This window comes from Mirounga leonina, unplaced genomic scaffold (genome assembly GCF_011800145.1).
Source record: "Mirounga leonina isolate KUSES-001 unplaced genomic scaffold, KU_Mleo_1.0 Mir_82, whole genome shotgun sequence".
Lineage (NCBI taxonomy): Eukaryota > Metazoa > Chordata > Mammalia > Carnivora > Phocidae > Mirounga > Mirounga leonina.
In genome coordinates, this window is record NW_023270825.1 from 9,971,351 (window position 1) to 9,998,059 (window position 26,709).

The 26,709-nt window shown below is 36.5% G+C and overlaps 1 protein-coding gene across 1 annotated transcript in view; it reads right to left on the minus strand.

Moving 5' to 3' along the window:
- Window positions 1-26,709, minus strand: part of PPP4R4 (protein phosphatase 4 regulatory subunit 4) — a 103,169-nt gene that overhangs the window by 42,824 nt on the left and 33,636 nt on the right. Inside the window, exons 4-7 of the mRNA XM_034992381.1 lie at window positions 10,883-11,030; window positions 10,314-10,387; window positions 7,721-7,827; window positions 6,804-6,911 (exon numbers count right to left, since the gene is read on the minus strand). Coding sequence (XP_034848272.1) covers window positions 6,804-6,911; window positions 7,721-7,827; window positions 10,314-10,387; window positions 10,883-11,030 — 437 coding nt within the window. The remainder of the gene's footprint in view (window positions 1-6,803; window positions 6,912-7,720; window positions 7,828-10,313; window positions 10,388-10,882; window positions 11,031-26,709) is intronic.

The window sequence follows — 26,709 nt, forward strand, 5'->3', positions numbered from 1 at the left end:
CCAAATCTTAAAAGTCCTCATCATAAGAAAAAATATTCTGTAACTATGTAAGGTGACAGGTGGTAACTAGACTTACTATGATAATCATTTGCAGTGTATACAAATATCAAATCACTATGTTGTACACATGAAACTAATATAATGTTATATGCCAATTATACCTCAATAAAATTTTTTTCTGAATAGTACTTAATTCTTCATATATAAAATACTCGTGAGTATTTTGAGTAATTTTGAGTATTTTTGAGTAAATTGCCAAGCAAATCACCAACACCCATTTCTTTTTTTTTTTTTAAGATTTTATTTATTTATTTGAGAGAGAGAGAGCACATGAGAGGGGGAGGGTCAGAGGGAGAAGCAGACTCCCTGCCGAGCAGGGAGCCCGATGTGGGATTCAATCCCGGGACTCCAGGATCATGACCTGAGCCAAAGGCAGTCGCTTAACCAACTGAGCCACCCAGGCGCCCCACCAACATCCATTTCTTTAGCATAAAGCTAAGAGAAAGAAAAAAAAAAGGAAATGAATCTAGATCACAGGCATAGATGTTAACATTACCAGTAGCTCACAAACATTCATCAAACATAGGAAGTAGACAGGGGAGGTAGAGGAGGAAAAGAGGAGAGAATCTATTCTGGCCCAAGGTCATAAAAATTTATCTCATACAAATCTTCCTCAGAACCACTGAAAACCTTGAATTTATTAAGAATGAAAAACAATAGTTTAAGATAAAGATTTCATCCCTATTTACAGTCAAAAGTTGTTTCCATTCAATCTTTCAACAGATTTTCTCCCCCGAAGTAGTATACTATACAATGCAATCCCAACTTAATTATCTGGGCATCAGAAATAAAGATAATCAGAAGCAAGAGGTCTTTAATGGCTGTACAACGATTTCTTAATGTTGAAAAAGCAAAGAGAATAAATCAAATCCGTATTTCATCAGTGCTTAATAGGGACATTTCAATTTCAACCTACCAGCACAGATGGGGATTTCTCATCTCCAACTATGTTAAAGCCACTAAAAACTACTGCACTGTGTATTAAAATAGCACTTTTATATGTTCGTTATCAAAATTTTAAAAAATTAAAGAAGTATAAAAATAAATTAAAATAACCTATAACCCTCTACTTAGAGAAACTTGGAAATTTTCTGATAATGTATGGCCTTCCAGACTTCTATCCTGTTCATATTATATAACATTCCTCTTTGGACTTCAGCTTCCCCATCTGTAAAAAAGGAACAACAATACTATCCATCCAAGAGACGTTTGTGAGGATATTAAGTTCATACATGTGAAGTGCTTAGAACAATACCTCACACATAGTAAATATTATCTAAGCATATACTTCTATTATTCATAAATTTTAATATAAACTAGTTCCTTAGACTCATCTCTCAAATCTGATAATATAGGTAAAAGATAAGCAAAATTTTTTTCCTATACTGTAGAACTCAAAAGGCCTGTAGGTTTATGCTTCTCCCTATAGTACGTGAAGAAGTTCCCTGTGCTTTTGCTAATACTAAAGATTTATCATTAACTTTTCCAATTTCATTGGCAAAAGTAGCATTTCACTATTGTTTTTGTAAATATCACATATTATTCAATAATTGTCTACCTGACTGCATCTGTTACCAAATTCTAAGCACCTGGAGATAGGACTCTTTTTCATTATTACATCCCCCATATGTAATCCAGTGCTTGTGGTAGGTGCTCAATATATATTCATTAAATGAATACATCTCCTACAACTAATGAGCTTGAACAATGAGGTTGAGTCTGTTTATTAGACACCTGTATTCCTTCTTTATGAAGTATGTATTTGTTTTCTTTGCCCATTTGTCACATTATAAAAGTTAAGTGGAAATAAGGCATCATGGCAGACCCACACTAAGATGCAAATATTCTCTCTTATTAGTTCTGCTAAACAAACTGAATTATAGCTGAGTAACTTTTTCAGGAAGCAGATGTGGGTGGTACACTGTCTGTGCTAGTATATTTATGAGAATATCTTTTTCTTGACTTTATATATAAACTCCACCCCAGCTAGGGCAGAATTCTAGGTCATTATCCTTCCTGCTAAAAACTCTTCTGGCATTTAAGTATTCGGAACAAAACTCTGGGGACAGCCTGATCCTGTAATTTGTGTAGGGGTCTAGTTTCATCAGCCAAGATACTGGCAATTACAGCCTAACCCTTCCATGATGTCAGAGGGGAGATGTGTAAAATACAGGGCGAAGGATAACAAGAAGAATGAAACAAGCAGGCTTGCCCAGGCAGCCAACCCGGAATTCTGGGGTGGCTGTGTGATACAAATCTACCCAGATGCTGGCCATGAGTCTGTGTCATCTGATGGTAGCTTGTTTGCTCAAGCTAAATACTGAGGAAGATGATCCTGAGCTCCATGGTGGGCCAGGACAGCAACAGCAATTCAAGGAAACTTCTCATTTGTTTGTGCCTTTTCCACTGGCCTGTTTTAAGAAGCCTAGGCTTAAAGAAATACTGGGGACCCAATCATTTCCATCTCTTTGTTAAGAAGATGGAAGGTGCTTCTAGTGTTCTTGTTTAGCCCTCCCCTACATGACTCCCCTTCATCAATGACCTTGCAGTCTGACAAAAGACAAAAATCATGGGCAAAGGACAAAAACCAACCATCAATCAAACCCATTATATCCAAATTCTACAATCTACCTCTGACTAAGGCAATCATGGATCTGCTTTTCGTCACTATAGTTTGTATCTGTCATATGGTATTTATACTTTTGCATCCGGTTTATTTCCCTTAACATACTGATTGTGAGATGTATCCATGATGTCGTATTGCATGTATCAGCACTATGTTCCTTTTTCTTGCTAAATAGTATTTTCACTGTATGGATGTACCACATTTTATTTTTCCCTTCACCTATAGGTAGACATTTGGATTGTTCCAGTTTGGGTTATTAGAAATAAAGCTGCTAAACATGTATATATAATATAATTCTTGTTATGGGCATATATTCTTACTTGTCTTGGGTAAATAATTCAAAGTAGAATGACTAGGTCATACAGAAGATGTTTAACTTTTAAGTAAATGCCAAATCAGCAATATTATATCATGTCAGATTGGAAGGCTGTTGATTTGATTATATTCAGAAATGTGATAAATTTCAAATTAGTCTTTATGTAGGGTATGAGGTGAGAATCAATGTTCACTGTTTTCTCTCATGAGTATCCAGTTATCCCAGTACTGTATTTTGAAAAGATTTTCTTCCTTGAACTACTTTGGCACTCTGCTGAAAGTCAACTGGCCACATATATGTGGGTCTATTTCTGGACTCTCTTCTGTTCCATTGATTTATATTTTTGTATGTATCCTGAAATACCCTTAAATCCATTTGTTAGTTCTAATAATTGTTTTGTAAATTACTGAGGATTTTCTATGTAAATGGTAATATCATCTACAAGTAGAAATCATTTTACTTCTTCCTTTCAGATCTTTAGACCTTTTTAGAAAGTTTTTGTTTTCTTGCCTTATTTCAATAGCTAGAACCTCTAGTACAGTGTGAGACAGAAGTGCTAAAAACTATCCTTGACTAGTTCTTACCTTAAGAGAAAAACATTCAATACCTACCATTAACTATGACGTTAGCTGTAGGTTTTTCATACATGCCCTGTATCAGATTAGGGAAATCCACTCCACCCCTAGCTTCCTGAAAGTTTTTATCATGAATGGATGTTGAATTTTATCAGAAATTCATAAGGGGGCTTTTTCAGGTTATCTTATTTGCCATATCACCAGAATTAGAAGTTTGATCAACTTCTTCAAAAGTATGTTCTTCCTTTCCGATCTGAGTGCTGTCTATGTTCTTCCCCTCTAACACTGAAGGATCTTTTTGGAGGTCCCACATTTGTTTCTTTTTTTCTCTTTAGTCATCCCTGTACAAAGAAAGGTCTATTCCTTGTTTTCCTACAAATAAATGTGCATGACCTCTTCATTATACTATTCATTATGAATCTGATTATTCTAACTGTCCTCTTTGACCCTAAGCTGGTGCATAATCCACAGTTAGCTTTCTAGTGATGTGTAGCCTTTACTTCATATGCACATGCTAGCTTGACAAGAATCTCTTAATTTTGTTTCCTGATTATCTTATTAATGAATAACAATCTCTAATGCTCATTTCTGATTAAACTAAAGTGGTCAGTAATTGTTCCCTTGCCAGCCACAGCAAATACAAAATTATAAACCCAAGTCTGTATGCTTCTCGGGCCTCTTCCCAGCACTTCTCATACCCAAGTGCCTTAGAACACAACTCCCAGTGCAGTAGTGGGCAGCCTCTCTCTTAAATCAGTAGCAATCTCTGAAATGTCTGTTCCCACCTCCTTTCACCCATCTCAGGGATTCTTCTAGCCTTGAGTGTAGGTATTTCCTGTTGGTGGTCATCAGATCTTATCAATAGTCCTGATTTCCAATGCCAAAAGAAAAAAACAGTGTACCTCTCTTTAGTTTTATCTTTTATCAAAGGGAGAATAAAGAATATGAATCAGATCTTAGTAGTATTCAGCCATCATACCATGAAAGTCCTATGACATTTTCCCTTCCTGAATCTGGGATGCTAATAGTATGCGAGAATTCAAAATTAAATGAATATGCATTTAATCAGGCAAATTAGTTTATTATATGAATTCTACATTAACAAGCTAGGTAGATTCTAGTTTTGCTTTTGTAAATTAAGCCTTAAACAATAATCCGATATTAGTTTTCAGAAGACTAATTGGAACACACTTGACCAGGATGGGGTTTTTTTGGGGGGGGGGTGTTGGTTTTTTGGTTTTAAAGATTTTATTTATTTATTTTAGAGAAAGATAGCATGAGCTGGAGGAGGGGCAGAAGGACAGAAGAAACCCAAGCAGACTCTCCACTGAGCATGGAGCCTGACGTGAGGCTCATCTCAGGGCTCTGAGATCATGACCTGAGTCAAAATCAAGAGTCGGACACTTGACTAAGTCACCCAGGCACCCAATTGACTAGGCTGTTTTTAACAGTGGCAAAATGTCAGATGACAAAAAATGGAATACAAAAAGACAATGGTATATTCTCCTGATAGGTTCTGATCCTGGTTAAGGAACACAGAAGTGGGCAAGACTGAATTATTTATGGTCCACAATGATCCAGAGTCAGCCTAGCCTTAGAAGATCTATCAGAAAGAAGCTGGGTCTAAAATAAAAATTAGAGAAATGATTACTCTGTTGAAATGTTAAGCTTCCAACACAACACTTAAATCCAACTCAGCACGTGGACAGGACAGAGGACCTGAATCTGTGTGACTCTGAAGTCATCCTAAAGCCTTAAATACTGGTCCCCAATTTTTTTTATTAACAATTGCGCGGGCGCCTGGGTGGCTCAGTTGGTTAAGCGACTGCCTTCGGCTCAGGTCATGATCCTAGAGTCCCGGGATCGAGTCCCATATCGGGCTCCCTGCTCAGCAGGGGGTCTGCTTCTCCCTCTGACCCTCCCCCCTCTCATGTGCTCTCTCTCTCTCATTCTCTCTCTCAAATGAATAAAATCTTTAAAAAAAAAAACAATTGCGCAAATAGCAACAACCTGATTGTCCTTGCTTGTGAAACAAAGAACCAGATGAAAACAGTGCAACTTCTACTAAAAATGAGAGGTCCCAATGTTTTTTTGTATCTATTTAGGATCCTTAAAAAAAAAACAAAAAACAAAACTGTTTCCCAAGATGGTTCTTAGATAATCTAAAACTTCCTTTAATATACCTTGACATGAGATCAGTTTTTATGGAGAAGAGACTAACTGCCTTATGTGTCTCCTTCCCAAGCTTCACACATCCAAAAGGCAAGAAGAGCAACAAAGCAGACAGTGGAAATGTAGAGTGTAAAGGAAATAAAGACTTCAACTGAGTAATCCCATCTGAGATGACCCAATAGTAGGCTGCTAGTCCAAAGAAATGCTAGTGCAATAGTCCAAGCATGGTTTCTATCGGGACATTTTCCCTTCCTGAATCTGGGATGCTAACAACCAACTGAAGGTAAGAAAGAAATTAGCATGAGATGAATGCTAAGCATCTTCACTTTAATGTCTCTTAATCCAGACACATCAGGAGGTACTTGTTGTTACAATCATTTTTATTTTATTTTTTTTCTTGAGATCTTATAGGAACCTTTCTAATCCATATTTATTTATTTTTATTCTTATGTTAATCCCCATACATTACATCATTAATTTTAGATGAAGTGTTCCATGATTCATTGTTTGTGCATAACACCCAGTGCTCCATGCAGAATGTGCCCTCCTCAATACCCACCCCCAGGCTAACCCATCCTCCCACCCCCCTCCCCTCGAGAACCCTGTTTGTTTTTCAGAGTCCATCGTCTCTCATGGTTCATCTACCCCTCCGATTTCCCCCGCTTCATTCTTCCCCTCCCGCTACCTTCTTCTTCTTCTTTTTTTTTTTTCTTAACATATATTGCATTATTTGTTTCAGAGGTACAGATCTGAGATTCAACAGTCTTGCACAATTCACAGCGCTTACCAGAGCACATACCCTCCCCAGTGTCTATCACCCAGTCACCCCCATCCCTCCCACCCCACCCCCCACTCCAGCAACCCTCAGTTTGTTTCCTGCGATTAAGAATTCCTCATATCAGTGAGATCATATGATACATGTTACAATCATTTTTAAAGATCATATAAAGCTTAGCCTTTCAACACCATGCTTTCATGGAACACAGGAACAGGATATGAATATCTGACAATCCAGAACTAAGAATATGACATAAGGAATTGAAAGTATACTTACCCAATGCCCTGAGCTATGTTTTCTAATTGCCGACACATACAAGACCGAACTTCATATTCTACATCTTGACAGAGTGATTTTACCAGAGGAAGTACTTCTCTTTTAATGCTTAGAAGGGAAGGAAAGGAACATGCAAATGGGTGTTTTAGAATAATTAAAATTTTCAAAGTTATTATCAAAATCTTAGCTTAATAACAAACATACTTTAATAGAAAGCTTTATAGTTTATGTGGTATTTTCACATATATCATTACATTTGGATGTTATCTTTTGTTATTTGTAAATTATATATATGCCTGGATCTTTTTAAAGTAATGGTTAATTTTGGATTGACAGTTAAACATCTTAGCTAAGATGAAAGGCTACAGGCAAATGGAATGTTTAACGCCCATCGACCAAAATATTCTTTTATTTTATATTTTACTCTTGCATCATATTATACAACATTTCATTCTTTCCACTTGGTATTTATCATCTGGGCAGAGAGTAGCATACAAATTATAAACATTCTCCATAAAACCCCAAAATAAGATAAATTATTCAAAATAAAGAATTCATAACAATAATGGAAGAAATCAGAAAGTCTATCTTTAGGTCAGGTTTGACAGTTTTTGAAGTCTATAGAATAATACATTTTATACTCAAAACTACACTAGGTGTGTGACAGAGAAGACTAAGATGAGAAATAGAAAAAAAGCTAATCATATTGATTTTGAAATGCCATGAGATGAGAAGAAATGCATCTGAATAAGTAGACTTCCAAGAATTCTATAAAGTTAAAACAGCTAAGCTTGTATGCAGTATGGAATAAGTCTAATATAATTGTTAATCATATGATTAACATTTTAAATGTTAATCATACATTTTAAATCAATTCAATTGAATAAAGTAGACAAAAATTATATATAAATACTCACGTATGGGCATCAAATTTGTTGGTCAATTTTCCTAAAATTTTACAACTAACTAAACGAGACTGGACTGTTTGGGAAAGTTGTGCCTTGGAAACAAGTGGGTTCAAAATCTAAAGAGAAAAGATTTAGAGAACAAATTCACAAAGTGTTATATATTCTTGCCACTAATGTTGGCTATTTTCCTCAAGGAATATTTTAGGGTCCCAAGTGTTTTTAAGGAACCTGAATTATAATGTGAGGTGCTCATAACCTGAATCACCTTGTTTGCCTTCTGGCTTACTAAGGTAAACATGATGATAAATTACATAATTAAAAACCAATCAGGCACATAAAAACTGAATTAAAGCTTACGGTGAATTCTGCAGTGATCCGTATGCACATAAAGTATCATTGTGAAATGTACATTTTCAAAAGAAAAAAAAGCAGATTACCACCTAGTCTGAAATTTATTTTTATTCCATATAAAATTTTCATATTTATCCTAAAGGGATGCAAAACAATATAGCTTCAAATAGATTCTATTAAGTAATTCTGTAATTTGAATGCAATTCTGATATTGTATTATGTACATGCTGGGCACTCAAAAACGCAACAGCATGACAGACTGTAAAGAACTATGAAGATCAGATCCCGATTCTGGCCCCCGCTCTTTAATTTGTCCAAGTAATCTTGCTATTTCTGGTCCCAAGGTGGCTCATCTACTTAAGATGGATATCAGAATATGTCATACTAAGAATCCTCCAAGTTCTAAAACTCCATAGCTCTAATAAAAAGTCAGCTGGTTTTTTCCTCTCAACAAAGTAGCCAGAAATGCTGAATACATAATGATAAATACCATATGAAACTCGAAGATGTAAAATAAAATAAACTGTGTATTTAAAATCTTAAAAATCACATAAAATAATACATGGCATTCTAGAGTAAAAACTGCATTCCACTATATAGCACTCTTCAAAAAGTATCAATAACAGACGTGAATATTAAGTTCAATGTTTAAATATGTGTAATCATCTAGATGTTCGGCATTAAGTTTACAAACATCCTCATAACTGAGTAAATCTTCCCATTTTCAACCACGTATTTTGACGTTGAGATAGGACCACAAACTGTATGAGGGCAAAGAAGGACAAAAACACTTCATGAAATATACAGAGGAATTTCATTGACAGGTAACTACTTTTTAAACCATGACATATTTGAAAAGAATATAGGGATGTTGTTCAAAGAATGAAAATCATTTCATTAGAGAATAAATTTCCTTTCTAATTTTCTCATTCTCTCATTTTAATTTACTAAAATTTTTAGAGATGGGTATATTGAACAGTGTTAAAAACTTAAAAGCAGGGGCGCCTGGGTGGCTCAGTCATTAAGAGTCTGCCTTCGGCTCAGGTCATGATCCCAGGGTCCTGGGATCGAGCTCCGCATCGGGCTCCCCGCTCCGCGGGAAGCCTGCTTCTCCCTCTCCCACTCCTCCCACTTGTATTCCTGCTCTCGCTATCTCTCTCTCTGTCAAATAAATAAAATCTTAAAAAAAAAAAAAAAAAACTTAAAAGCAAACAGGAAATTAGTAAAATTACCTGCAACAAACAAAAGATTTGCAACCTTGATAAACAGCACATATAAACAGTGACCAAAGGATATGATCAGACAATTCCAAAAGAACAGAATTGATATAAATATATGAAAAAAATGTTCAACAGCATAATAATAAAAAAAATTCCAATTAAAATATATTTCCATTTTTTGGCCCATCAAACTAAATTGGAACACTATAGGGGCGCCTGGGTGGCTCAGTCAGTTAAGCGTCTGCCTTTGGCTCAGGTCATGATCCCAGGGGTGTGGGATGGAGCCCTGTGTCGGGCTCCCTACTCAGTGGGGAGCCTGCTTCTCTCTCTCCCTCAAACCCTCTCCCTCTGACCCTCCTTTTACCCTCCCCCTTGCTCATGTTCTCACTCTCTCTCAAATGAATAAAAAAATCCTTAGAAATAAATAAATAAATGAATGAATGAATGAATGAATGAATGAATGAATGAATGAAATTGGAATGCTAATGCTGAGTAAAGTCCAGGGAAACAGGCATTTCCACATATTGCTAGTAAGAGTCTTAAGAATACGAATGCCCTCTGACCTAATTCCACTTTTTTGGAAGCTACAGTTAAGAAAATTTTCTGAAACTTAAAAAGCTCTACAGAGGTGCTCACTAATGCCTTCTTTTAATAATAAAATACTGAAAGCAGGCTTAAATGTTTAACAAGTAAAATATTTTGTACCTACTACCAATGAGTTTAAAATAACATAAGAAAATAATGCTAAGTGAAAAATAACCATATAGAAATTCACCGTGATTACTAAAAAGAAAAAAACACGTATAGGGAAAAATCTGAAATGATTTTTCAGATTTTGGCTACATCCAGAACCATGATTTTTCTTCCTACTATTTTCTGTATCACTCATATTTTCCATAATGAACATGTGTTGCTTTCAGAGTGGGAAATAACCTTATTTTTCTTTTTAAATACCACTTTTTATCAAAAACAAAACCAGAAAACCTTAGAATGACTTACTTATTAGTATTTACAAAAAAAAAAAGTATTACCTCATGTTTTAGGGTTTCTTTGGGCAATACTTCTATCACAGACAGAAGAGTCTCCAGCCAGGCATTGCTGACACCTGATTAACACAGAAAAAACACACCAAATTAAATGTCTCACAGATTTAGTTTCAACTCAGCCATTAAGTTACAACAATATTTAATGATAAAATGGGATGATTATTTTTATTACTATTTGAAGAAGTTCCTCTTTTTTTTTTTTTTTTTTTTTGCCTTGGCCAACATCTAGAAAACATTTATATCTTTAAAAATAATATGGGGGGGATATCTTTCAGCCAAATTGTGTATTTTTTTGCTGTATGATAATACTATACACATAAATATTGTAAAATTCAAAAATTCTAAGAAGAAAGTATAGATCATAAGATGAATTAATGGGTCTTCAGCTTTCAAGGACACTGAACTTGGAGGGTTTTGTAAGGAAAGAGCCATGGCTGTTTTCAGTCACGCTAATGACCAGTTATCCTCGTCACGCTAACAAGATTCCAAAAACATCATGGCCACATCCAAGACACAATAAACAGGTACAGAATGAAGCATGCCAGGCTGCTAACCTGCATCCCGGTGCTCCAGATGTAGCAGAATGACCTGGAGGAAGGAGTGGGCATACGTATGAATTGACACCGATTCTTCCTGCAGAATGGTCAAGAATGACACCGCAGCTGTTAACTGCATTTCCACTCCTGCAACATGCAGGACTTCCTGCGTAATCAGAAAGAGTTTGCTATTACAGAGATGAGAGATCAGAAACTCTAAGTTTTAAAAATCCAAGGTCAGAGAAACCAAACATAGTTATATTCCACAAAATAACTCTATATGACCTTTAAGGGTATGTACTTCCTCTTATTACATTAAGAAAACTCTATTAATCTGCTCCTTCTTGTTTAACTCATTACACCACAAAAAATTTAAATGTCTTAGGCATTTACAAAATAAGATTCCACTGCTTTTTAAAATGCAAATTATAAATATAGATAAACCTCTAAATAATAGAATAGGGATTTTTGATAGCTCTCAATTTCTAATTTTGCTATTTGTATTGTACAGTTTGCCATCAGACCTAGAACAATAATATCAAAGGTCAGACAATCACATGTGTTTTCGTTACTTGTATTTCTGCTTCAAAAAATAAACATTACGCATTTTACTATAAAAAAGGAATACACTTAAGATTGTACAAATGTATTTTCCCCTGGAAACCACTGACGAGTACATAAATTTACCATGCAGTAAACTGTTCTTAAAAGAAGTTTTTTAAATATAAGAATGTTTCTAAAAATTAATTATATTCATAGCCATCTCCATTCACCATTTAAAAAAATTTAACATATATTCAAAGTTAAAAATCTACATGAGATATTAGTTTTCAACACATCAAAAAGTAAAAAAAAAAAAAAAACTTTCATATAAACCTCATCAAAGATATTACTTCTCTAGAAGAGAAAGTGTGTGTGTGTGTGTGTGTGTGTGAACGTAAAGGTAGCTAAAAGTATTCCTTTGCTTAATCAGTTATGTCAATTACAGGAATTGCCCTTGAATGCCTATTTTATAACTAACATAATAAAGTTGGTAGAACAACGTGGAACTTGTGGCCATAAAACAAAGTTTCATATCTGTGACCTTAAGAAAATTAATCTCGGGGCGCCTGGGTGGCTCAGTTGGTTAAGCGACTGCCTTCGGCTCAGGTCATGATCCCAGGGTCCTGGGATCGAGTCCCGCATGGGGCTCCCTCCTCGGGGGGGAAGCCTGCTTCTCCCTCTCCCCCTCCCGCTGCTTGTGTTCCTGCTCTCGCTATCTCTGCCTCTGTCAAATAAATAAATAAAATCTTTAAAAAAAAAAAAAAAGAAAATTAATCTCTCTGTATTATTTCCTAATCTATAAAATATGAATTGTAGTACCATCTGCTCAGAGATTTAAATATTTAAGCAGAGTTTTCATGACTTAGCAACTAGTGTAAACTGGGCATTTAAATAATGACCACTAGCTATCCACCGGTCTCCTCTACACGAGGCTAATAGGAATCTTATCTTGTCCACACCTGAACTGATCTCTCCCCAAAAACCTGCTTCTCCTCCAATCTTCACCTTGGTAAACAGTGAATGACAGCCCTGACCTTCTGGTCGCCAATCTAAAAACTCTGAGGCCAGTCCTTAGCTCCTCTCAGTCCCTCACTCACCACGGATAGCCGGCCAATCCTGATCCAAATCTGACCACTTGCCATCTCCACCACTACCACCCTGATCCAAGCCACCACCATCTTCAGCCTGAATTATCCCAGTAACCTGTTAACTAGTCCCTGCTGCCATTACTGCCCCCCTCTACTGTCTAGTCTCTATACAGTAGCCAGAGAGATTCTTACAAAAAATAAGTCGGATCATGGCACTTTTCAGCTCAACACTCTCCAAGGGCTTTCCATCACACTCAAAATAAAAGTCAGTCCATGCAATGACTTCCCACATCTGTTCCCACTTCCCACTTTTCCCAGATTTCCACATGACTGGCTCCCTGATCTCTCCCAAGCCTTTATTCAAGTATCACCTTTCCAAGGAGCTCCTCCCCGAAGACCTGATTTTATAATGAAAGCCACTCCCCCACTCCAGCTCTCACCACCTCCTTTATATTACAGATGTATTATCTCCACCATCCGACATGCTCACATGCTTATGGTCCATCTCCCACCCCTAACCACGAGCTTCAGGACTGCAAGAGTTTCTGGCTGTTGTGCTCATAGCTGCACCCCACCTCCTCGCACACAACAGGCATTCAGTAAGTAACTGCCAGATGACTCTTACCCTTTGACCTAAACCTTCTACTCTTGACGCTCTCTCCCTTCACATACGTTTTCCACATCCCTGCTGTCTTCTCCCCCAGTGCATCTCTGCAAACCAGGATGCACACCAAGTACTCAGACTTCTTGATGCATATGGTAGGACCACGGCCAGTCATCGTTCCGGGACATGACAAGTCATTTTATAGCAGAAGAAGCAGACTCGGAGCTGTCAATGTTCTGCTGAAGGCCAGCGAGCTAGCGATTGGCAACTCTTAAGACTTAACCTTTGTCGCCTGATGCCAAAGCTAAGTACTGAAATTCTTCGTGGATTCTGCACTTCCATTCGTTGTTTATTAAGGCCTGGCTTAAATCAATCCCAAGCCTTCAGGGGATAGTGCGGGAGATCTGGCAGTGGCTTTGCTGTGGCAAATGTTTAATCAGCATGGTTACTTCCCAGGAAACCTACCACACATTCAGACTTTCATATCACACACACAAATATTATTTTACAAGGTTTTTCAACCAATAGCCAATTACATATCTCAAGAGTTGTTGGCTGAAAGAAAAAGAGAAGGAATGATAGGCGTAAAGCAAAAGCAGCGACTGGTCTCTGAAATCATATGGCACAATCATATCTCCCTGCTTTATTGTTTCCAAAACAAACATCTGTTCCACACTAACCATTCCGGATTTGGAAAACACTCTTAAAAAATTTGATGTGGCCAGTATACATCGCTTACAGGTCTCAGAAAACACAGCCTTTATTTAGAAACAGAAAGTATTTTGCAGGGAAATATTAAACTATATTGTGAGGGCCACAACGTACATTCCGGGTCACGGAGTCTGCGGTTTTAAGTTCCAAGAGATGTAATTCTGCCCCCTCTGAAAGCCATTAGAGTCTCGGGTTTTGTACATATGCAAACTTTATGCAAAAGAAGAACATGAGAAGCTCTCCAACTTCAGATCTTCTTACTGCATTACTTAGTCTTGACTCCCGCAGCAACATTTGCCCCAACTATTTTGCATTTAATTTTCGAAAAATCCTCAAGTCTTATCAGGATTTGGGTTTTTCTCTTGTTGTGCTGACTTCAACATCTGGGACTGTCCGCTGTTAAGAAACCAGCACAGACTAAGAGATTTTATCACTGCTAAAAATCGATTTCTAAACATATTTTTCTGAAATATAATACAATAAGAGTTTGACACTTACCAGTAAGTGTTCTCCTCCACAGAGTCACACCCTCTGGACAAACATAGTGAGATCCATACTCTCTGGGTAAATAAGTGTGCATCCTCATGGACCTTGGGAGACACTGAAAAGGAAATTCCTCTATTGCTTAAGTGCATGCCTTAATGTCGGTTTGCCCCTCTTACATTCTATTGTATGGCTGGCATTCCAACCTGAACTCCTCAAAAATGAAATGAGACATTTGATAAATGAGTACATGGTACATCTCCAAATTTAAAAAACTATTCCCACTCGAGGAAGGAAAATGTCCTAGACACTTCTCTGTTTAAATTCATTCTGTAGTCAGTGTGAGTAGTACAAGAGAGCGTTTTGTAAAACAGCGTAATACAGTCCTTGCCTAGAGGGCAACTGCTCCGTCTCCAAAAAGCCCACATTGTATACATCAGGAAGATATTTCTCTTTACAATACACGACATAGAGAAACATTAAATAAATCACTGGCGTATTCCAAAAGAACAAATATTTTGGATTCACACATTTGGGAACTAAACTTAACTAAATTAAACTGGTAAATATATTTACCACAAATGGTGCTGGCTAAAGGTAAAGGAGCCCTAACATTACAAAGTATCTTTGTATATTTTTAGACAGAATATCATTGATTGCTTTGAAACTAAATAAATAGGAATCTAAAAATTAAAACATTGAAGACTTGGGACATATGAAATATCTGGGGTTTTGAGGGCCATACTTGTGAGAACTTTTAGTGACTAACAATAATGGTAAACAGCTCTTTTCACTATGAAATGATAATATTTATATGACTGTAAAACTGAGTTAAATATGAATAATTGGAACATGCCAACTCAGATACCTTTAACAATTCACTATACCTCTTTTTTTCCCCCTATCACTGGCTGCCATGCTCTACACTAAAATAAAGGGTGGGGAAAACTAGCTGAGAACCCTGAAAGTCAGAATCTGAGAGGAAAAATGGGAAAATAAAGTGGAGACAGGAACAGGACTAAGATGGATGTGTTTTACCCTTCTTTAAATCTGTGTTTCAGTGATTAGCAAGGTTCATGAGGAGGTACACATAACAATACCCCAAAGATCTCTTTCCATAAAGGAAATACCAATGCCAAGAGTAACTCTCGCATCACTATTGTAGATGTGTGATCAAGTATCCTTCCATGCAAAATCATGACAACACCAAACAAAGAAATACATTTCACGACAGTGGTTTTGAAACTCAACTTCTAATTGGGCTACTCTGCCAAGTCATTTTTACATATCATAAATTAGAATCATGTACTCTCACAATTTAGGCCTAGAATGTAAATAAAGAGCTATAGAGGGCCCCTGGGTGGCTCAGTTAGTTAAGCGTCTGCCTTCAGCTCGGGTCATGGTCCTGGAGTCCTGGGATTGAGCACCACGTTGGGCTCCCTGCTAGGTGAGGAGTCTGCTTCTCCCACCCTCTGCTCCTCCCCGCTGCTTGGGTGTTCTCTCTCTCTCTCGAATAAATAAATAAAATATTTTTTTAAAGAAGAGCTATATAACACTGCAAAGAAAAGATGCGCTTATCAAAGAAATATCTATTTGCTGGATATAGTGCTGTCAGTAACCATAACAAACAATCCACTGAGGCCATATTTCATCAGTCAAATATATTTTGATTAAAGCATACGCTGTTTTTTTGGAGGGGGGAAGCAGCATTGGAAAGTGGCAAATGTCTATAAGCAAATGGAAATAGGGCTTTCTTTCTTGTCAGTCTATCCTAATCTAGTCCCTTCTAATCTTTCTCTTAGTAGCCCAATGAAGATCTAATTCTGATAATATAATTTTAATTTCATTCACAACTATTTATTAAGCATCACACGAAGTATTCTGGGAAACTGGAGAAAAGTCAAACATTGTGCCCCTACCTTTGAGGGACTCCTCTTGCTTCTATACATTCAAACATTCAACAAATATTGAGTGATATTCAAGGCACTGAGCCAGGTGCTGGAGACTTAGCAATGAGCAGGGCTAGCAGTGTTAAAACTGTGATAAAAGCTAAGGATGAGAAGCACAGATGGTATAAGAACATCTAACAGGTGACCTGATCTCTTCTGAGAGGGGATCAGTGAGAAGTGACAACTGACTTGTAAGAAAAGAAAGAGATAATTAGACAAAAGTTGGGATAAAGAGAGGTAAGGAAGGCAAGTAGAGTAAGAAAGCAAGTGCTCCTGGCACTGAGAAGTAAGAAGGAGCATGGCAGATTCTGAAACTGAAAGATCGGTGTGCCTAGAGCACAGAGTGAGAGGAGGGGCTGAGGCTGATAAAGCAGAAAGAGTCCCAATTATGTAGGGCCTTGGATGCATTCAGCAAGAGAATACTCAAATTATAGTCTTAAATGCTTTGAAATAGCATGCTGACTCTTAAGATGAAAATGAGTCAGAAAGTAGTACGGTAGGGTGGAATGGGAGGGAGATGGTGGGCAGGGATCACTTGCAAAGCTATCACCCTCATCCGAGCAAACCCTCATAGTAGCTTGGACGAGGGCAGAGCTGGTGTGGCTGGAGAGAGGTGGGTGGATTCGACAGAATACTGAAGACATAACATAAACAGGACTGCTTAAGCGAATAGTAAAAGAAGAAATGGTATCAAGGATGACTCCCAAAATTCTGCCTTGAAAACCAGGGGGATAACAGTATTACACATTAGGACAGGGGACACGGGAGGAACCCCAGGTGGTGAGGGGAAATGGCAGAAACTGAGGTCTGGACTTGTTAACTCTGAGAGCCCTTTGAGGCATCCAAGTAGAGATTACAGACAGAAAATTAGCATATACAGGGGAGCCTGGGTGACTCAGTCGTTAAGCATCTGCCTTCGGCTCAGGTCATGATCCCAGGGTCCTGGGATCAAGCCCCGCATTGGGCTCCCTGCTCCACGGGAAGCCTGCTTCTCCCTCTCCCACTTCCTCTGCTTGTGTTCCCTCTCTCGCTGTCTCTTTCTCTGTCAAATAAATAAATAAAATCTTAAAAAAAAAAAAAAAGAAAATTAACATATACAGATCTGTTGCTCTGAAAGGTTGCTGTAAATAAGAGAATTTATATAGAATAGATGCAACTTATATAGATGATATATAAAGACTTGGGTGTAGATGAGATTGCCTACACAGAAAACAGAAAGTGGATCTGCTACTGTTAACATAATTTCACCCCAACAAAATAAGGGGATTGAAGAACTCAAAGTTTAAAAAGAGATCCTACACAAATGTTTTGGCAGAATATTTAAAGTGCAAGATTATTCTTAACACATCCCTAGAAAACAATCGTTTTGTGTGGGGGTAAGGGTGATGGCAGGCCGTGGTGGAAGGTTATATGCAGGTATACGAACAGAAACATTTTGGGTTAATATCATTCCAAGATTAAACCAAGAAGAATAAAATAAAAGGAAAGGGAACTTCGTAATGACAGACTAGATCATTTTAATCAGCTCTCCTGATGACAATAATTAACGAAAAACAACAAAATATAAAATTCATCTGCATAAAGGCATATGGAAACTAACAAGGCTACCCATCGAAAACTAAAAAATTACCCATACTAGATTACCTATCACTGGAATAATTACCCATCCAAGATCTAAGAGAAAATGGCATTCCAGAAAGGTAAGCATGTAATTTGGGGCCTGTTTTTCCTCTGGGGTCACTTGCTAATTCTAGAAAGGGCTCCTGAGAGGCTAAGAGCTTAAGTGACTTTTTTGAGTCTTGTGGAGGCCGCAGTGGGATAGGCCCTCTGGGATAGGATAAAGATGATCCTAAAGCAGACTGGCATTTGCTGGATGAGCAGCTCAGCTTCAAACCATCCAATGCCTGACACTGGATTAACTGAGACTTTATTGTTAGTGCAGGTAAGTAGCTCCCAGAAGAAAACATATTCCTTTCTAGAGGAAGATGTCACCCTAGAGCTCAACCTATTTCTACAAGCAATTTATCAAATACAAGATCAAACACACAATCAATAATATGCAGACACATGAAGAGATAAGATAGTATGAATGGGAACCAGCAGAAGCAGAAAACAGAAATGCACTAAAAAGCGCTCTGGGTACTAGTGTTATCTGACACACATGTGGTTCAAGGGGACGTGGCAGATTTCTAAAAGAGCTGATTAGAAATTCTAGACCAGAAAAGAATAATAATCAAAATCAGACTAGACATAAATGAACTGGTGAACTGAACTATGGGTCAGGTTAAATCACTCAAAGTCACAAAAAGAATGGAAAAGAAGGTAAAAGACATAGAAGATACCAAGAAAAGGTCTAATATATGCGAAATTCAAGTCATAGAAGAGCAGAGAGAGGATTAGGCAGAAGCATATTAGAAAAATACCTGAAAAGATAACGGTCAGGGTTTTTTAATGCAAATATTCTAACAAATATTCAAATACATTTGCATGTATCTAATGACTAATGAGACTGAGCACCTTTTCTTACGTATACTGGCCATCCATAAATCTTCTTTGGTGAAGTATCTGTTCAAATTTTTTGCCCATATTTTAAAATTCAGGGTTTTCCCCCTTATTCTTGAGTTTGGAGAGTTGTTTGTGTATTCCGAACACATATCCTTTATCAGATATGTGATCCCTGAGTATTTTCTCCCATTCTAGGTCTTCTCTTTTCATTCTCTTAACAATGTCTTCTGAAGAGCTGAAGTTTAAAATTTTCATGAGGTCAAATGTATCAATTTTTTCTTCTATGGATCATGTTTTTAGTGTCATATGTAAGAAACCTCTGACTGACCCAAGGTCACAAAGATTTTGTTTTCTTCTAGAAGTTTTTACAATTTTAGTGTTTAACAGTTAGGTTTACAATCTATTTTGAGTTAAATTTTTGTACATGGTGTGAGGTATGGACTTTTCCCCCAATTAACCCAGTGCCATTTGTTAAAAAGATTATACTCTACACTGAACTGTCTTTGCTCCTGTACCGAAATCCACTGGCAATGTATATGTGGGATTTATTTTTCCTCTGTATGTGTCCCACTGGTTTATCTTTATATATATAATTATCAGATAGTCTTAACTGCTGTCGGTATATATTATGTCTCAAAATCAGTCAGCAAAAGTCCTCCAGCTTTGCTTCTTTTTTTCCAAGTTGTTTTGGCTATTTCTGGTCTTGTGTGTTTTCATATGAATCTTAGAATTAGCTTGTCATTTCCTACCAAAAACAAATAAATAAAAACAAAAACCTAACCTACTGGAATTTTTATTATTTTACATTAAATATGTAGATTGATGTGGGAAGAACTGACATCTTAACAATATGGAGTCTTCTGATCCATGAACATGGGGTTTCCATTCACTTACTTCATACATTATTTCTCTCAGCAATGTTCCACAGTCTTCAGTATACAGGTTTTACCTATCATTTATCAGATTGATCCCCAGGTATTACGTACTTTAATGCTACTGTCATAGTTTAAGAAAAAACTTCAATGTGCAGTTGTTTGTTGCTAGTGTAGAAATACAATTGATTTGTATATTGATCTTGTATCCTCCAACCTTTCTATACTCATTTAGTAGTTCTAGTATTTTTCTTTTGTAGATTCCATCATAGATAATAATGTTACTTAAAAAAAAGATCATAATTACTTCTTCCTCTGCAATGTGAGTGCCTTTTATTAATTGTTGCCATACTACATTGGCTAAAATGTCCAGTATAATGTTGAACAAGGTGGTAAGAGTGGACACTCTTGGCTTATTCCTGATCTTAGGGGAAAGCATTCAGTCCTTCACCTTTAAGTATAATGTTACACCTATACATTTTTCAGAGGAAGCCCCTCTCTATCCCTAGTTTCTTGATTTTGTTTTGTTTTTCAGGAATGACTGTTAGATTTTTGTCAAATGCTTTTCCTAAATCTACTGAGATAACTGAATGGTGATGTATTTTTTTCTTTTTCCTTTTTTTAGTTTGTTGATAGGATAACTCACATCAATTCGTTTTTGAATTTTCAACCAACTCTAAATTCCTGAGATAAACTCCAACTGGTCATGATGTATTATCCTTTTTTTATGTTGCTGAATTTGATTTGCTGTTTTTTTTCAGATGTTTGCATGTAAGCTCATGAGGGATATGTATCTATAGTTTCTTGGTTTTATAAAGTCTATGTCTCATTTGGGTATCAGGGTAATGTCGACCTCATAGGATGACTTATTCTTACTTCCTTTATTTTCTGAAGAATTTGTGTAGAATTGTTACTTCATTTACACTTATCCAAATTTTTACCATTTCTGGTGCTCTTTATTTCATCATGTAAATTCAATGTCCATCTCTTATCACATTACTTCTGCCTAAAAAAACCTCCCTTAGCATTTCTTATAGAATAAGTGTGGTACAAAGAATCCTTTCAATTTATATTTGTCTAAAGAAAATAGAATTTTGCTTTCATCCTTGAAAGATATTTCCACTGGGTGCAGATTTCTCGTTGCCATTTTTTTTTTTCTTGCTTTTAGTACTTCTAACATTCCACTGTCCTCTAATCTGCATTATTTCTGACCAGAAGTCTGCTTTACTGTCATGTTTGTTCCTCTGTTTGTAATGTTTCTTTCATCTCTGGCTGCTCCCAAGATTGTCTCTCTTTTTTTTTTTATAGTCAGCAGTTTGATCATGATATACCTAGGGGTGTGTGTGTGTGTGTGTGTCTGTGTGTCTGTGTGTCTGTGTTTATCCAGCTTCAGATCCTCTGGGCTTTTGGATCTTTGGGTTGTTGTTCATTAACTTCAGAAAAGTCTTGGCCATTATTTCTTCAAATAGTTCTTCCTTGTTCTCTCTTTTCTAATTCTGAGACTCCAATTGCACATATATTAGATCACTTGACATTGTCTGAAAGCCATTTGATGCTCTCTCCTATTTTTTCCCTCTGTTCTACCTTTGTGTTTCAGTCTGGATAATTTCTACCTTCAAGTTCACTGATTCTTTCCCCATCTGTGTCCAAACTGCTGATAAGCCCATTGAAGGACTGCTTCATCTCTGATATCACCCTTTTTATTTCTAGCATTTTCAGTTGATCATTTTATAGCTTCCATCTCTCTGCTGAAATTTCCTATATGTCCATGCAGAACAGTCTGAGGAAATGGGCCGTGTTATGTTCCCATCCCCAAGCAGCAGTAAACCTGCATCAGCAAGGGAGAGTCTCTCCAGTCTCCTGTCCTGCAAGGCAAGGAGGCCTGTGGAAAGGAGCTTGCTAGCGGGTGCAAAGTTCCTTGTGTCTGGAGCTCCAAGTTATTCTAAACTGATAAGCTAGCCCACAATCAACCTTTAAAAACTTGTCACAATTTTGGCTGATTGTTTTCTAACAACCTTCTGTGGTGGCCAGTTCTTCTTCCTATACTCTGTCAAAAGTCAGTGTTCCTGTGTCCCATCTTTCCTCAGAGGGGCCGTTGCTTTTCTGAATTCAGCTTTCTATGGATTCTGTGACTAAGCTATTGTTATTAGGACAAGGGTAATGTTTCCTTGCTCCTTTCCACGCCCTAAATAGAAGTGGAACTGACTGCTTTGTTTTTGAGCCCTGAATAAGCCTTCCTCGCTTATAATCTTTACTAAACATTTAAAAGAATGCTTGCTGTACTTTATCTAGAGCTTCTAGATGTTCTAATTTGAGAAATTTCTAGGATATTAGTTCACCACTGCCAAAAGTTAGTTAATCCATAAAGTTTTAATCAAACATTACAGATATGTATGACAGTATAGTATATAAATATTTTCTAGGTTTTACACTTTTGCAACGATTGTAAATAAAAATATCTATAAATGATCCTAAATATCACTCAAATACCTTAAATCAGAAACAATATTCAAGTATTAACAGTGGTCCCACTATCACAGAAATAAAGTATTTCCTAACTAAGAATTTCAAAAGTTCTAGTTCATTTTTTATGGTAAGCAAGGTAAAAATAACAAATGAATGACTAAGAAACTCATGTGAGAACACTGGTCTCCAAGAGAATTTATTGAAAGGCAGTATTTTTAGGTTTATTAGGAATATTAGCTACTGTAACATTTTATATATGTCCAGAAAAACTGTATACTCAGTAAATGTTTCCATTGAATTTAATTACTGTAAAATAATCAATGATGTTAATCCATTTTATCCTTAAGCGCAAACAGATAAAAAGACACAACATAAACATTATTTTCAAAATGTGTATGGGTCAATGTACTTTTATTTTTGAACTATAAACTGCAGCAGAACGAGTAATTTGTATCATCTGTTCATGTTCCCTAATTCCTTTGCTTAATCCTGCCTCTCTCTTTCTTTTTAAGTGAACTAGACAAAATGTTATATAATTTTATGTTTCTTAGCCTATAAAACCTCCTCATAAAGTCAATTCTAACCCTGATGGTTGCTTTCCATTAGCTTACATTATAGGCATTACGTCATTTTCTTCCTTTACATTACAGTGTCCCTAAATGTTTAGTCTGTCAACAGACTACTATACTGTGCACTTTTTAGGACCTGTAGGGTGTCTGGAACACCATGTTCTGTTTATTATGTATAAATGTGTTGCTTTCACAAAATCCATTTGCTTTTCTCAGGATGTAACTTTTAATTTAACTCAGAAAACATCACCTACAGTGAGGAAGACAAGTACTTTTACTTTTGAGCTGCAAATCAAAGAAAAAAGCAATTTGTATCTTCTGTTTATGCTCTTTAATTCTTTTAGTTAAGACGGTTTCTCTTTTTCTTGGTGAACTGTACAAATAAGTTACGTAATTTCATGCTTCCTAGAAAGCTCCCAACAAAATATTCATAGTCAAACACTGAATTTTTTAAGTCTGGATCTTCTCAACTGTGAAATGAGAATAAATACATCACGTAGAGCTGTGATGAGATGTTTAAAAGGGTGTGTCTAAAGCACTAGGCACAGTACCTAGCCCACGGAAAATGTTATGTTATTATTGGTTATCCACACATCTGTGCTACTTGAAATAAGACTTTAAAAGTAAGTAAAGCTAAGTTTTTTATTCACATATATCTATATTTATTTACACAGTAAAGGTTTTCTTTAAACAGCTGAAAATGAAATCTTTTTTAAAAAAAATCAACCTATATTCAGTAGATGTAAAATACTCTAATAAATAATTACATTGGCAGAAACTTCTATTTTTTCTATTATTTCCATTAATGAAAATAATGCCATATAAAATTAATAAAACAAATGAATCTTTTCAGAATCAGATTGGTAGACCACATCTGCTAATCTCAAATGACTAAATTTCATATTGATTATGTCTCTTTTATTCTTTCCTTATTATGCATCTTTCTCCACTCCCCCAAAAAAGGTCTCTCTAGGACCATAAATCAGCATCATATCACTCTACTGATATCCCATTTTTACTTCTCATCCAAGAATGCCATCAGTGGATCAGGCCAATATGTCATTTGTCTTTCAGGCAGACGCTTACTGTCTTAGAATATTATGTTCAATCGATGCTCATTTTTAAATCATTGTTTATTATTTTGTGGAAAAGAATTCAAACTTAATCAATAAAGACCATAGGAAAAAATGTTATTTCTTTTTCAAAGGATACCCTATGATTAAGTCGTTGAACATGAATACATTATAACAACGATATTTAAAAGTGTCTCCAATCCAGGAAACTTAAGTTGGAGGTCAAAATATTTCCTTCCTGGAGTCTTATTTAAACTTAACCTTGAGATGGGTGACCTGATAGCATTATCATTCACTGTACACTTTGGATAAAATTTACAAAGTGAATTGCAGAAATACTATGGATTAGCTCAATTCTAATCCTGACTTGGTTTCTGCCATTTTTAATCTTAAATTCCTTCATCTCTAAGACAGTGAAAATAGCAACCCATTTTAAAAACCATTGTTCAGTTAATATATTATTGTAAGGATGAAATGCAAATGAGATACAACAACAAAATAAATAAAAATAACACTGGTGAAATTTTATACTACACAAGGCCAGAAAGAACTTCCTCATCATTGTGTCTAATGCTCTTTAAGGTGAAGATAAGCTAAAGGGTGAGCTCTAAAAGCTGCTTATCCTACTCTTGTGAATGTGCTAACAATCTCAGTAATGAGTTTCTTACAGAATATTTATTGTTCATATCTTTAAATTCTCTAAAAGTAAATCATTCACAGAAGATTAGTAAGTACGCAAACTACTGTTCCCCGTGGATTTAATAAACAACCAACCAAGACACTCAAAACCAGCAGAACCATACAGATGCTCAAGCCAGAAATCTGCAAGGCATCTCTCACTTCCCACATCTAATTCATAGGAAGTTCTGTTCATTTCGCCTCAGTAACTGTATCTCTAATATAGCCACTATGCCCCTCTGTCCCAGGTAGCTGGCCTAATCCAAGCCACCTTCACATATCACAAGGACCAGTGCTGCACCTTCCTAATTCTTCCACTCCAAGCCACTCGCCACACAATTACCAAAATGATCGTCATAAAATGTAAATGGGATAAGCCACCACTCTGCTCAACAGCTTTCCATTGTCCTAAGAAAGAACACCTCTTGCATGCTCTGTCACTGACCATCTCTCTAACTTCTTTTCAAGTCACACCCCACTCCTGCCCACTGCATTCCAACCACACATGCCTCCTCCAGTTCCAACCAGCTCTTTGATCTTAGGGCTATCTGCTACTTCCTCTGCCTGGACCACTCATTCCTGACTCCTCAAATGGCTGCTTCCTCCTACGCCTTTGGTTTTTAGTTCCTCCAAGAGGTTTTCCTTGACCTCCCAATGCACAGCAGGTAAGCCTGTCCCTTTATCCTGTTCTTCAAGGCACTTACTTGTTTCATGTCTGTTTCCCCCACTCTCGCCTGGACCCTCTGAGGGCAAGTTCTCTGTTTTGTTCACCTCTGATCTTCTCACTGCTTATAACAGTGCCTGGCTCAGTCATTATTCATGCAGGAATGAGAATGTCATTATTACTATATGCTCACTTGGGGATACAAGATTGCTTTTTTTTATATAAAATCAACTAAGGAATTATGGCCATGGCAAAAGAGAATAAAGTGGCTATGTGTGATTTTTGTCACAGTTTTATCACTTGAATGTAACCATTCAGAGAAGCAAGGCAGAACTGAAGAAGGTGCTAACTATGAGTACCAATAAATCTTCACGATATCTGAATATGGTGATTTAAAAATGATTTGCACATAACATAGGTTTTATAATTTGAAATGGAGTTGCTTAAATGTTTAGCTGCCCACATTATATATTAAACTCTCTATAAAAGTCGCTATTATTACCCCTATAAAGTCTTTCCAATATACTTAATTCTTCACTATTTTTACACAAAATCAGAATCACACAATTAAATACTCTCCTAGAATTGTTCTTTAACTGTTTTCCATAGTCTTTAGGCCATCCTGCATAGAATTTAATCTAGGACTGTCTTCTACCCTTTTGGGGTATCTTTTTTAGGACAAGACAGAATAAATGAGTCCTAAATAAATGGGTGTTTGTTGATAAAAGAAATGAATGAAATCTTTCAGCACTAAATAAAGGCTTCCTTAGTACATATTCATTAGTATACATTTTCTTTATATTCATTTATTCAGTTAACCGTCTATATTATGGATTAACTTTAATTACCTTAAAAGCTTATTAAAATCTTATCTTCTATAACTCAGTTATATAATTTTAGCAAATACATTTGATGCTTTGTATAAATATGTTGTATATATGAGTGTATAATATTCTTTACACATTCCCATGAAATTAAGATTTTTCAGGAGTTATTACTTGACTTTATTATGAACTCATTAATGAAAGGATTTTTTCAAAATAATTGTGAAACCTCTAAAGGCCACTATTCTCCACCCTTCATCTTTTAATTTTGCTTTAAGAAAGTGTGGATGCTCAGTAGGCTGTCCATGAACCAGATTTAGCCTGCTCAACACAGAGTGCATAGCGTGCTCGGTATTTTTAGCTTTAAATCAAATTCACTTACCTACAATAATTCCTTAGTCGAGACTTAACCACTTGTTCCCTTCTACTATCATTTAACTGGCACTTCCAGGTGTCATGCCAAGAAGCTTAGGTCAGTTACTATCACTGAAATTGAATGTGAAATTAAACCTGGATGGTGGAGACTTAATTCCATTGAAAATACAGCATGAGGGGGCGCCTGGGTGGCTCAGTTGGTTAAGCAATTGCCTTCGGCTCAGGTCATGATCCTGGAGTCCCAGGATCGAGTCCCACATCGGGCTCTCTGCTCAGCAGGGAGTCTGCTTCTCCCTCTGACCCTCCCCCCTCTCATGTGCTCTCTCTCTCATTCTCTCTCTCAAATAAAAAAGAAAGAAAGAAAGAGAGAAAGAGAGAAAGAAAGAAAGAAAGAAAGAAAGAAAGAAAGAAAGAAAGAAAGAAAGAAAGAAAGAAAGAAAG